We start from the raw sequence: 14,387 nt of genomic DNA, 5'->3' as shown, positions 1-14,387 counted from the left end.
TTTATTTTCCTGGCAACATTGTCTGAACACAGCACGTCACATGCGATGTGCTGATTAAAATGGAGCAAGACTTAATTAGGCCGGGTATCATCATTAGGGAAAGACGTCCTACTCGATCTCGATAACGCGTCTCTGCTTGGTCAAGAACTCATTTACGTAACAAACTTTTCCAGCCCTTTTTTTCTTCTCAACCCCCTCGTGCCGAATAACTATGTATCCTGTGAAGTCATCCTGGTGGAAGGTTTTCTCTACCCTTCTGAAACGCTTGTTTGGACATTATAGCATCGGAAAGCGAAGGGGGAAAAAAATTTCTCGAAACACCCTTTCTAGTCTTCGTTACTTTCTACGATAAAATGAAACGTTCTTGTCAACAGGGCCGGCCATGGGCCTAGGCAGAATAGGGGGCCGCTTAGGGCCCCCATAAGACGATTTTGCGTCTAAGAATGTAAGAAGAATATTAATCGACGTAAAAGCAAATCTAAATTAGTTGTACAAGCTTTAATGTTAATTTTATAAATTTTATTTGAGGAAATATTTACAGGGCCGAACCTGGGCCTAGGGCCCCCCAAGGTCCAGGGCCCCCATAAGATGGTTTTGCGTCTAAGAATGCAAGAAGAATATTAATCGACGTAAATGCAAATCTAAATTAGTTATACAAGCTTTAATGTTAATTTTATAAATTTTATTTGAGGAAATATTTACAGGGCCGGATCTGGGCCTAGGGCCCCCCAAGGTCCAGGGCCCCCATAAGATGATTTTGCGTCTAAGAATGCAAGAAGAATATTAATCGACGTAAATGCAAATCTAAATTAGTTATACAAGCTTTAATGTTAATTTTATAAATTTTATTTGAAGAAATATTTACAGAGCCGGTCCTGGGCCTAGGCAAATGCCTAGGCCCCCCATAAGATGGTTTTGCGTCTAAGAATGCAAGAAGAATATTAATCGATGTAAATGGAAATCTAAATTAGGTATACAAGCTTTAATGTTAATTTTATAAATTTTATTTGAGGAAATATTTACAGGGCCGAATCTGGGCCTAGGGCCCCCCAAGGTCCAGGGCCCCCATAAGACGATTTTGCGTCTAAGAATGCAAGAAGAAGATTAATCGACGTAAAAGCAAATCTAAATTAGTTGTACAAGCTTTAATGTTAATTTTATAAATTTTATTTGAGGAAATATTTACAGGACCGGATCTGGGCCTAGGGCCCCCATAAGATGATTTTGCGTCTAAGAATGCAAGAAGAATATTAATCGACGTAAATGCAAATCTAAATTAGTTATACAAGCTTTAATGTTAATTTTATAATTTTCATTTGAGGTACTTTTTTTTATGTCATATATGTGAAGGGGCCCTTTTTCGGAGCTTGTCTCGGATCCCAAAAATCTCAGGGCCGGCCCTGCTTGTCAGTTGCAAATTTAAAATAAGTTGGAAGTAGAGATTGATCGATGGTCCTGCGATGTATATTTGAAATCCTTGATAACAATCGCTATAGACGCGTGGACGAAGGATTCGAACTATAGAGAAAATGCGGTTTTGGCTGCGTTCCAAAAAAATGCGATTCTATCTTGTCGGGTCGCGTTAATATGCACCGTGTACATTTGTATAAACCGTATCACCGATCGACAAACCGTGGATCTCGAAAATTTCAGAGATTTTTCCTATTCGCGTTTTCCTCTTGTTCAAATGATGAAAAAATTGCTATCAAGAGAAAAGAGATAAAAATTCAATTTTTTCACGTCGCCTTTTTGGCACCGCTTTGATCACGTGTCGAGGCACACGTCTCGTTAATAATCTTTTCTGTTCAAAAGGGTTGCACGGTACTGTTTCAACGGTAGCTGAGAAGACTTTTCGACGCTGAAATCTGACACGTACCCTTGAAAACCTTAAGAGTGTAAAACACTTCACGCTAGAGAGAGCAGTTACTCTACGCTTTCTCGAGACAAGTGAAAAACAACTTCGAATTGTTCCAGCTGCATTTTATTCAAAATAAACGTCGACGATAAAAAAAAGTTAATGAAACGGAAAGATCAATTCATAAAACCAGACAGTTAACGATGTTTTATAATTACTCGTTCAATTAAACGCGATTTTAATAAAATTTATTGGAAAAATATGAAAACTACGAGCAGCTACCACGGTTTTACATTAGTGGAATTAATTCTGGACACTTTTAAATTTTTACTTAAACGCATTTATTCAAATTATTTAATATTTTATATTCTAATCATTGTTTTCTAATTTTAGAGCGTCGCTTATATAAAAAAAAGTCAGTAAAAAGACCATTTACAGCCAATTTCAACAAATCAAAGGAGGTAGAAAAAAATTAATATTTCATTGGATATCCTTTCATCCTGTGATTGGCTATTTCTCATCATGCGACGTTTCGTGTTGCCATTCGCAAAAACAAAAATAACAACACAGCTTAGATTTTTTTAAATTAAAATTTTATAATATTTGCATACCAAATCATGCGAAAATATTAAGTACAAACATTATAGATTACAATAAAAATATTATGGTATCAATTTAGCATAGCAGAATATACATTTTCTGCAGAAATATGAAATAAAGAATATTTTTATTCAAAGTGTTCAGAATTAGTTCAACCAGTGTACGTTCAATTCTCGACACGGTAATGGAATGATTGAAGAGAACCAGGATAAAATGGTAAATTTCCATAAACTGGTACTTTTCCAAATTCACGCTGGGAAAGTGTGTCGTTGTCGAAAGGTTGGGAAAACCGTGTCAGAACAGCAGGCGCTTAGACCAATGTCTGACGTCTGATTCTGTTTTTCTCCCTGGGGGAATTTCGTCGTAACCCGGGACGCTTTTCTTATGGCGGATAAACGGCGCCTGAAGACCTACATCGACGACGTTCAAGGATACCCAGGACATTTAAGTAAGGAAAAACCTTTTCATATACCGACGTTAGTATGGATTATTATTTCTCGGTTCAAAATCTACTTTGTTTCTTACAAAAATTAAGAAATTGCTATATTTGTTTTACAGTTCGTTAATTTTGGACCCAACTGAACAATTTCTATAATCAATCCAAACTTCCCATTGCGCATAATCAAATACATATATTTAAACAAAATATACTAAACAATTTTGCATGATAAATAAAACTAAAAATTGGCACTGGACTCTCTCGGTTGGCACGAGTTAAATTCGATGAGCATTTTAGAATATATATTCTCTACCATGCTGACTTTAGAGTGGGTACTAAGAATTTAATTGAATAATTAAAGAAACATGTGTGAGAAGAGGAAAGAGGCAGATATCCTTGCCTGGCTTTATCCTGACCCAATGCTGTTGGTCAAATATTTAGCGACACGTGTGGACGTGTTGTTGTTCGCAGGATAATCCGAAGGATACGGGAGTGGTAGTGGTCAGCGTTAAGAAAGGACATCACGGATGGTACACGCATAACTCGACACGAACGCTTAGAGCTACATGCGCGCTCGACCGTCTGCCATCATCTCAAATTGCAATCAATAGATACCCGACGAGACGGCGCCGAAACCTGCCTTTATCCAACCGTGGGCACAATACAGATAGAGGGTGTCCTAAAAGTCACGCGATCCAACAATGGGAAACATTGTCCAAAGATCGTACGCTCCTCCAATTCTCTATTGATACTATGTACCTTCCAATGTTTGATCAGTCTGCTCGTATATTGTTTGCACTGTTTCTGACTGGTTTCCTTTCGTCTTTTAAATCGATTTCAATTGGAACTTTGATGGATTTGTATCGGTCGATTAAATCAGAACAAGATGAATAAAAATAATGTCAAATTCAATTTTAATATTTAAATCCTTTGGTCAGTATCCTTCCATACTGATCATTCGCTATTTATGTACTAACCTAACCTAACCTAACCGTTTAGTATTTTTATATTGACCATTTTGGTAAAAAAATACTGACCGAAAGTTGATTTATATACTGACCATTTAATTTGTTGCCATTTTTATCTAACGATTTGTAATGATTGGTTATCACGAAAGCGATCTTCTATCCGTTTAATGCATAATGCATCAATCATATTTCATCCTTTTATACTAATGATACTCCCACGAGTATTACCATTTTTCAGCCGTGCAAATGATGGCATGCAACTGATACGTATCGTTCAACGCGTGGAAACGGGAATCTCTAGAGATCCTTATCAAACACCATTATCCTATTTACAAGTCGATAAATTTATTGCCAATTCGCCTATCAGAAAAAAATCGATGGCATAAAAAAATTAAGAGGAAATTTCCTCCTTTTTCCCGGCGGAGCAGATCGAAAAACTCTTCCGTGAAATCGTTGGATAAACCGCGTTAAACTTTCCGTGGAAATATATCGAATCCGTGTTAATTTCACGGAAGAGCATTTCGATTTGCTCCGGCGGGAAAAAAAGTGGAAATTTCCCCGTTAATTTTCCTGGTTATTCCGCGAATCGGCCGGCAAATCGCGATCTCAATTTATAAACGGGTTCACACCCCCGGTAGCGTGAAATTAACACCGATATCGTTCGCCCAACGACACCGAGTTAACGTCTCTCTTTTATGAACTCATTTCCGGCCGTGTTGCCGCATATAGATTCCCCGGCGGATAACAAAGCGCGAGCGTGCCTCTTCGCGTAATGAAATTTAATCTGGAAAGCTTTTTAAATTTTTCTGAAAGGCGGTCGAGAACACAGTTGCGCTCGCTATTCTACTCGTTATAATGAACCGACTTTATTCACGGCGACTTATTTTCATTATTTCAATAAACAGTTGTTCCTTTGCGTATGCACGACCGCTTGAATAATAATTACTCGCGTATGAAAGAAGCTTTGTTGCGGGAATAGAATAAAAGAATAATTAAAAAGTGTAGCGTTAACGATATTACCCGCGTTTTTCTCAGTATCGATGGTAATAAAACAAAATTTCCAAGGTGTCTAATGGAATAATTAACGAAAAATCTGTCTATCGAGAACGGACCGGCGTATTTTTCGACGCGACGAGGGTGCGAGCGGTGCCGTACCGAGCGTCGTCCTGGCACGCGATGTAAGCTGAATGGGGAAGAGGACAAAGGGCGGCAAAGCCTTCTCGAGGACGCAGGAACGCGGAAGCGGGCGCAGCCGCGGCGATGATACGGTATAAGGGCGCCGACGCGACGCCGACGCCGACGGTGACGTCGAATCGGCGTTCGGAGCGTCAGTAGAGATGCGTCCGCGGTTACGGTGTATCGAGGCTGTCAGTTAGCCGGTGGGTTAGCTACGGGGTGGATCCAGCCGAAAGTACGGCCGAGAGGGGTGCTTCAGGACGCGTGGGGAGGACGCTTTCGCGACGGTGTGCATCGTTCGCTTCCCTTTCGCTCTATCCTCTTTTCCATGTGACCGGCGGATACATTGGTATAAGAGTCGGAAAGATTTTCTATCGAACAGGATTAAAAGGAAGATCGAAGAGAAACGTTGCGAGTGCGATGAGAAGGAAAAGTGCTCTACCAAACGTTCAGGACACGTTCCGAAGCGAAAGGACGACAAAGTACGGCTAATAATAAGTAGACGCTTGTTCGTCTCGTCCCTTCTTTTTTTACTCCCCCTCGACACGATCGATTTTATTTCTTGCCTTGGGATGAACGATTCATCGTGTACGCGGACAAAGCGGCTTTCGAGTGGTGCCGCGCGCGTGTGTGATGCTTCAACTTTGAACACCACTGACAGCGGGGCAAACATCGTTATTTCAATGATATTTTTTTTTTTTTTTCATGATTCAAGTGATCAAGGTTCGTAGATCATCTTTGCTGTCTGTGTTCGTCGATCGTCCGATCGATTTTCCCTAGGGTGGTGGGAAAATTAACCGGGTTTAAGGGAGTGTGTAGAAGCTGCGTGATTAAAAGGCGGGAACACGATGATGCTCGACACTCTGATTAACACTTTGATAGCTGATTTTACAGTGAATTGATAAAGTATTAGCACACATAATTAAGGAGAATATTTGTACTCTGTTAAGAAATGTACAACAAATGTAACGAAATGTTTGCTTTATTTAAATAAATTGTAAGGAAGCAAAGAGTGTGCCAATACTTTTCTCATTCACTTTTCCTTATCCTTATCGAAATTATTATTAATTCATATCAAAGTGTTAAATAAAAGATCAGACTGAACAAACGCGATCGATGAGAGATAATTAATTTGAAAAGTATTTTCAAAACAATTAGCGGAACGTTGTTATCGGGAAAATAATTCGTTTAATTACCGAGCCACGGTAAACACCGCGCTCGGAATCCCTGTGTACTCTTCTCGTCTTTTGATCACCGTGAAAGCAAATAATTAAATTCTTACGAGTACAGAACAAAGGATAATAACGAGGAACCAAAGGATAGCCTGGAGTATTCGTGAAATGGAGAAGCTCTGACCTAAGAGAAACGGAAGTAGTTCAATTTTCTTCAACGATGAATCGAGAAAACGAGGAAGTATGTTTCAAAAATGATACTCTTTTCACTTTCAAAAAAAAAAAAAAAACTTCATCAAACAATCCTGAACAAAGAAGCTCTTGTATCTTGTATTCAATTGTTAGCAGCGACCAGTATCCCAAACGCTTTGCGGGGCTTTGCAAAAAGAACCGAATTGCAAATGTTTGGTATTATCGGTGTTAATATACGGATGCCTTGCCGCAGTGACGTGGTGTAGATGCGCGAATGTCACCAAGGTACGTAACTTCCTCTGCATTACGAAATTCCTATGCAACTAGAAATGATACGCGAATTGATCGGGAACGGGGATTATTCGTAGGTGGTGATCAATTATTCGAGATATCCGATTAAAAGTACCAGACACGTGTCTCCTTGCGACGATGGTTACATTTATATTCCCGTAAGTATGGAATAAAAAAAGAAAAAAAATTCCTCTCGAATTTAAGATTCACCCGTGACACCCATAAATTGCACCAAAGTGTCTAAGTATATTTCACAAGGGGAACTACCCAAGTGTTACACTCACTTATTAATGAAACTTTGCCAGCTTGTAAAGCTCGTCGAGCTGAACATACCTATACCCTCTTTTAGGAGCACACGGCTAATTGTTTAAAAGATATTAACAATTACAGTTAGTTACTCCTTACATTCTGAAGTATGACAAACTCACACATACAACTCGCAATCAAGAGATCCACGGTTCAAATCCTTGGTTCCCAACAATTTTTTTTTTTTTTTAATGATAATTTGTCTCTTTTTGAATAACTATTATATAAAAATTATCATAAAAAAAAAAAAATGTTGGGAACCAAGGATTTGAACCGAGGACCTTCAGATTGCGAGTCATGGATCCGCACCGTGGTTAAACACATGACTCGCAATCTGAAGGTCCTCGGTTCAAATCCTTGGTTCCCATTTTTTTTTTTTTCTTTTTTAATGATAATTTGTCTCTTTTTAAATAACTAAAATTCTATATTCTATTTTGAATAACTTAAATTCTATAACAATTGCAGTGTATGTAATGAATTATTAATAAATGCAATGATTATAGCACAGCTGTAATAGTTATTCAAAAAGAGACAAATTATAATTTAAAAAAAAAACTTAGGAACCATGGATTTGAACCGTGGACCTTTAGATTGCGAGTCAAGCGTTTTACCACAAAGTTAACCGTTTGTATCTGTGAGTATGTCATACTTCTCAATGTAAGGAGTAACTAACTTTAATTATTAATATCTTTTAAACAATTAGTCGTCTGCCCACAAAACGAGGTATAGGCGTGTTCAGCTCGACGAGCTCTACAAGCTAGCAAAGTTTCATTAATAAGTGAGTGTAACACTTGTGTAGTTCTCCGTATCAGAGAAAGAAAAAAAACATATATATTGCTCGGTCTTTCAGGTGGCATTTATGGGAATGTTATATCTGGTTTACCTCGTGGAATGTTATCATTCGCCGATCAGAATCGATTTATTGCACGCGGAGAGCCAGGACAGCGTTTTGTCGAAGCTGTCGCAATTAAAGTCAGCTCAGCCGACGATCTGGTGGAAGGCTGTCTCTTACCATTACGTACGCCGGAAACGACAAATTACCCGGTACAGAAACGGAGACAATTACACTACGACGCAGGTAACGCATATCGCGCAACGTGCAACGCATATCTCGTAATCCAGACGAAGGGAAAGTCGCGGGATGGTAAATCGTTGATACGCTTCGCGACAGACTGATTAAACGTGGTACGAGGAAAGATGGGCCATTCGCTTTTCATCGATCTACCTTTCCTAGATCCTCGCTCACTTATTCTATGCATTTAGAAGGAAATTTCACCGACTCGACAAACCAACGGCGCCGTTTGAATAAAATTTCTATGCGCTCGGAGAGGAAGTTGGAGAACACGAAGTAACCAATTTGAATAAAATTTTATGGAGACGTGTATTTCTTGCACTCTTGCTTACTTTTTATTCTATGCGTTTATATGGAAATTTCCTGAATTCGAACTAGACAATTTGAATAAAATTTTATCGGAACGTGTCTTCCTCTTTCGCCAAATTTCGCGTGTGTTATATTCTATGGATTTATAAGGTAACTTCGTAAATTCAAATCAGAGGAAGTTTCTAAAATTTAATTAAACGATTCTAATATATTTTCAATGGCCCATCTATCCCCGATTTATCTTCCTTTCTAACGATCTCCATCTTCCAGGTGTACTATGAAAGAATAAACACTCACGCAGCAACGTCCTTTTATTACTACGATTACTGCGGCGTGAAGGATATCAGCAAAGAGTTGATTCTAGATCCAAAAGTGCCAATCACGAAGATCAATCTCAGCAAAGGATTCGCCTTTTCGAACATGAGATCGGCGACCGAGTTTGAAGAAGCAAGATCGAGATTCTTTGCCGAACAAGTACGATACGATAAATCAATCGATATCATTTAATTAACCCCTTGCCCTACAACATCATGTCACACTCCTGATGCAATTTACAGTTCAAATGTTCTAATTTCGTTGGTATTTCGGGTGAAGTTCCTTTTAGCACTAGAATCACGTGGGTAAGTCACGAAAAATTTAATTTTTCATCACCACCATTTTACTCTTCTAGACAACAACAACGAGATTTTAAATTCATTTAATCAATCACATTAGTTCACCGTCGTAGAATTCCAAAAAAAATTTCCACGCCTCCACATTAATGTTTTTTTGACTTACAACTCATGAGAAGTTTGCCTGGTAATTTTTGAGTCAATTGGAGGGGGGTGCTAAAAGAAACTCTTACCAGTATTTCCAGTATGGTTATTTGCTCGAACAAATATCAAATATCAAATATCAAATATCAATTAAGTGATATTTCATTTGTCTTTATTTATCTTAAAATTGAATAGTTGGCTCTGACTGAGGCAACTATCGAAAAAATCATAGGCGAAGGGGTTAAGATCCATCGATGACTAATATCAAATGTTCTTCCAAGGAGTTGAGAGACGATTACATGGAAATGAGAGAGGGTTTGGATCTCGGATACAACCTGAACCCTACGACCTTGGTAGCTGTTCTTGGTAATCCATGGTTCACCAATCGCTACGTGTACTGGTGTCTGAGCGCACTGTTGCTTAGCTGGCCTCTTAGAGTGATCATAGAGTATAAAACCCAGTACGCGGACTATCAGATCACGAAACTGTTCGGGATTAACTACGACACACCTAGCGGAAGCGAGCCGATACACGCGTCCATGAGCCAGCAGACCATTAACCAGCCCGGCTCTTACATGTTGGCCCCAAGTTACAGCGAGGCCCTTCTCATGGATCCAGCGCCCGATCAAAGACCCCAGGACCCGAGCATTACGGAAATGGTACCCAGTTACTCCGAGGCGTTGCTCTACCAACGGGCAGAGCAAGGCTGCACTATGAACGATGAAACGAACAACGAGAACCCGAATCATCCCCAGGAACAGCCTCGCGAATGTTCCTGTCCTTGCCATTCTGAAACCAGCACCACCGAAGGTACAAGACCGGAAGAAGACGTTGGGCAATCGAGCAGTGCCAGAGAACCATTGATACAGACAACCATCGATGTGTATCCTCCAGTCTGCACCTACGTCAGCCAAACAGAGACTGGAAGATGTGGAAGCTGTGGGAAACTCTTAGTGGAAGCTCAATTGGAGAACCCAGAAGTCTCCAGAAATGAACATACCCCTGGAAGCAGCTCTTCAGGGATTCACAATCCCAGGAGAGAGTTGATGAGCAGCGTTATGCCTCGAGACATGTCCGAACCGAACCTCAGGTTCCGATCAGAGCTGATGGAAACTGATACCAAGTTTCTTCGAATAAATGGGCAAAGTTTGAGGAATATCTTGGAGAGTGAACAAGAGGAAGAGTTTAACGAAGAGAGGGTACGAGGTAGCGAACAAAAAAGAGGAGAGAGATTGAGATTCTCTCTTTGCTCGTTGGATGAAGCAAGTTCTCAATCGAGAACAGTGGACGCGAGTAGAGGAGCGATACCGAAGAGGACAGCAGTTCGAAGCAGGGTCATAGCGAACCCTATGTCGAACGAGACGTGTCCTCTGCCCGATTCCAAGACTTATTTCTGTCTAAAGTCCATTCTAAAACAAAATAACAGACGCTATACACTGATAACCGCCAGAGAGCTTCAGAATCTGTCCGATCAAGAGGAGGAGGAAGTAGATAGACGTCGTCGGGTACGATCATCCTATCACGAGGGTTGCATCCCTGTATGCGCGTCCGACATAGAGGGAAGATTCAATCTATTTTCAAGATCGAGGGAAAGTTTGGACGCGGTGCTTGGAAAGAAAAGGAAGCAACCGGGAAACGTGTCGAATGATAAAACCGAGGATATCTCCATGTGCAAACGTGATAACAATAGGTGAGTTCTGGGTAACGATTAAAAATTTCCAAGAAAATCATCAATCTTTTTTATAGAACTCTGATTTTCGCGAGTCCGATACAAGAAGTCTGTCCGGGTGACCCGTTCGGCGGAAAGGATGTTGTTCGAACCCGACAGGAAGTCGATTGCACCCCTACGGAAGAGACGCCGAGTCACACCGTCCTCGGCCAACTAGGACGGTCGCTGACTTGCGACCGGAAGTCATCTAGGCGTCGGTTCCAAGACGCTCGCAGACAACGCTACTCGGACTCATCTCAACCTTCCGCTTTCTCTTGTCCCCCCGATCGTCAACACCCTTATCCGTACGCTTTCTCGGCGTCGACGAATGCCATGGACGCGATAGATTTTGGCAAGAACGAGTCGCAGGTTCGAATTTCGCAACACGCCACGTCCTTCCCTCCGTACGAAGGATCGACGCGTAACGAGAAGACGACCAACGATGATACCGACAGAGTATCCTCCGAAAACACATTCAAAGGGGAATTAACTCGCTCGTTGACCGAGAGACGTGCTAAGCCTGCGCGACACGATGTTAGTATACGCAGAAGCTTCACGGGCAGGGTCGAGGATTACAGAACGGATAATAACAAATGGACGAACTTGAACATGGAGACGTCGTTATAACGAAGGAACATATAAGCCAATAGAATGTAAATGTAAATATCCGTCCTAATTTTCACGGTTCAAGATCCTGCAAATACGAGTTCGAAGGCTCGAGATGGAACGCGACCAGTGAGAAAAGCTGATTCGGAGGATTTAGAATTTGAAAAAAGAAAAAGCCGAAGCGTGAAACGCTGTCGATGTTGCCAATTGGAATTACTATCGTGATTACAGCGTTTAATAAATTCGCTGTCCACGTTTTATTAGACCAAATCATTCAATGACTATGCATGGACATGAATCCAATGCAACCACCTTGCAGAAAACGCAAAGCATCGAATGTATCGCGATGTCAATTCGTAGTGAACGTGAAATTTGTAAAACAAAATCGTCCGCTCAATTGCAAGCAAGAAAAAAACCGTAGTTTTTAAATGGTTCAATCGAATGGAAATCCGTGCCGAAAAAAATACGACCGAAAGTCTCTGCTTTCCCGTGCATAGATACGAAAGTATACATATATTATATATTTTTGTCTACACGTTTGCTCGCGCAAAGCTAAGAAAAGAAACAAGTCGTCGTATATTATACGATCGTTGTTTTTACCGATCTCTCGATGTTTCCATTGAGATGTTTGTATTACTAGACGGTACATTACCTACATTATACTATTATTATACATAATTGTCGCGAAAGAACAAACGCACCGTTATATGCTTTTAGGAAAATATTTTTCATATACTCGGATAATGTGTATCGATGCCAATTGCTGATCGTGATAATCATTGATAAAAATTATTACTAATAATAATGATCGTGGTATAATTAAGTTGAACGAAAATAAAATCCAACGCAAAACTAATTGACATACAAATAATATAGTAAAGCGTTAAAATTTTCGCACAAACATTTATAACTTATACGCGAATACTGTTTCAGAACCATCTGTCTTTGTATACCCACGAGTAGGCATTTAATTTTTTCAAATGGACGCCGTTCGGAACGACATCTATCGAGAGATTACAGTACGCTTGCTCCGTAGAAATACGCGCAGAAAAAGTTATTTGATATTAATCATTGCAAATTGGTAATAAAAATTCATGTCTTACAGGAAAGGGGTTAAAGACCTTAATTATACCACGATAGTACATGTCTATAGTAAGTTAATCTGGATTTCGAAGTCCATAATACATATGTGCATATGTGTGTACGTGTAATTTAATACAATTAATGTCGACAAAATGTAACGTTAATTCACGTTACGGTTTATCACGTGTCAACCCATTCGATATTGGTGTTTTAATCAACGAAGAAAAGAAAAATGTTACCCTTGTCAAGGGCAAGGTACAAGAGAACATATATTGAGTACGAAACAAGAGTACATATATTGAGTACGAAACAAGAGTACGTGTATTAAGAGTACGAACATTTATAATAAGAGTTCTTTCTTTACTGTTGAAATACATAAATGTTCATTCGAATGGGTTGAAATTTATTACATGCATCGTAAATCTGTCTATGAAGAATGGCTAGCTATTGAAATCGTATTCACTCACCACACTTGATGCGATGAAACGGATGAAAAGCGATGAAATTTCCCCCGGAAATTGTTCCAGTCAGTAGATATCCGCTCTGATGATAGAAATTGTCCAGAAAATTGCAGAATTGTCCATAAATATCACCACATTTCTTCAATTTCCCACGCTCGCACACCACTCGCGTCCGCGCACCGTGAATTCGAACCGCGTATTGAAACTAAAATGGCGTCGGAGGAGACGCCAGCGCAGTTCAGTTATACGCTTCCCGCCAAATTCGAACGCTACAAACGTAGCACACGAGCGACTTTGCCGTGCGGTACCACTGCGATTAGTAAACCTTCTTTCTTTGTTCTTTGCAAAAAACGAAGACAGACATGTGATCGCATGATAAAAAGTCGCTCGTCTGCATTGGATTTAAACTACCTTGTAGCCATGTGTAGCGTCCCTACTTGTTAAATGACAAACGACGAAGCATGTGATAAGAAAATTTCGATACTCACGTTAATTATACAGTTGTTAAGGCATCTCAGGATAACGCGCGTGATTATTGTTTAAGTTTTACATCTACGATAATGTATGGCAATTTTTTATTCCGCGTACAATAGAATTTTTTGATAGACACGTTTAACGAACACCGGATTGTAAAGAGGCACTTTCCCGAAATGGCGGATGTACTGTGGTTAATAATGCAACAACTATATTCGAATCTTTTTAAAAATTAATCGCACTCTATTAAAATTTGATACTTAAAAATTGATTTATTAATTAATCTGACGTGAAATCATATTGCAATGATTATAAATATGTATGAATTTATTAAACAGGATGTGCATTGATTAACTTCGATTTCCGTGGCAAATTTGAAAGTGTCTCACCCAACGAACCATTCGCGCCTTTAACATTTAACAAATCATCGATTCATAATTTCATAGAGACAAATTTAGGCTTTAAGAATTAATCGACGATTTCAATGCCAAATGTGTGAATTAAATTTAAACAATCGAACGGTATTTAATGATATACATAATATTAATATGGATTCAAAATTCATTTTATTACGAATTTTTAATCGAGCAATTTATTTTAATTCAAAAAAGGAAACAAAATAACATGAATATTTGGCTATTGCAGAAAAATTGCACGCCAAGGGGAATTGTAGCTGGTTATTGCTTTAGTGTTCATGCAAAATTTTAAATAAATTAAATATCTGTTGTATATAAAGCCTCGACGTTTAACCAGAGTCCTCATTGCCGTGCAATGTTAAGAACAAAGAAAATCCATGCCGTCTCAGAAAAGTGCTCTTCTAATTAAAATTGTTATTATAGGACGAATTGTCTATTATTATGCGATAATTGGAAACGCGTTTATATGCGGTACGTACACGCATATTAGCGTAAAAAAGCCTG

At 39.4% G+C, this 14,387-nt stretch overlaps 1 protein-coding gene across 3 annotated transcripts; it reads left to right on the top strand.

Annotated features, from left to right (window-relative positions):
• The first annotated feature begins 5,206 nt into the window (after positions 1–5,206).
• On the top strand, positions 5,207–14,266 carry LOC117604403 (uncharacterized). 3 transcript variants are annotated; one of them, XM_034324428.2, is made up of 8 exons: positions 5,207–5,520; positions 6,329–6,451; positions 6,556–6,687; positions 6,771–6,851; positions 7,850–8,077; positions 8,651–8,854; positions 9,420–10,825; positions 10,882–14,266. In XM_034324428.2, exons 2-8 carry the CDS (start codon positions 6,431–6,433, stop codon positions 11,468–11,470), a joined length of 2,661 nt encoding a protein of 886 aa, XP_034180319.2. In that variant the 5' UTR covers positions 5,207–5,520; positions 6,329–6,430; the 3' UTR covers positions 11,471–14,266. The 3 variants fall into 3 exon arrangements, with proteins under 3 accessions (XP_034180319.2, XP_034180290.2, XP_034180329.2); XM_034324399.2 differs by having other exon boundaries at positions 9,417–10,825; XM_034324438.2 differs by lacking the exons at positions 5,207–5,520; positions 6,329–6,451; positions 6,556–6,687; positions 6,771–6,851 and having other exon boundaries at positions 7,934–8,143; positions 9,417–10,825.
• Positions 14,267–14,387: the final 121 nt, after the last annotated feature.

Source organism: Osmia lignaria, chromosome 9 (genome assembly GCF_051020975.1).
Source record: "Osmia lignaria lignaria isolate PbOS001 chromosome 9, iyOsmLign1, whole genome shotgun sequence".
Taxonomy (NCBI): Eukaryota; Metazoa; Arthropoda; class Insecta; order Hymenoptera; family Megachilidae; genus Osmia; species Osmia lignaria.
Note: the sequence above shows the minus strand (reverse complement) of the source record. Positions and strands in the feature narration are given on the sequence as shown.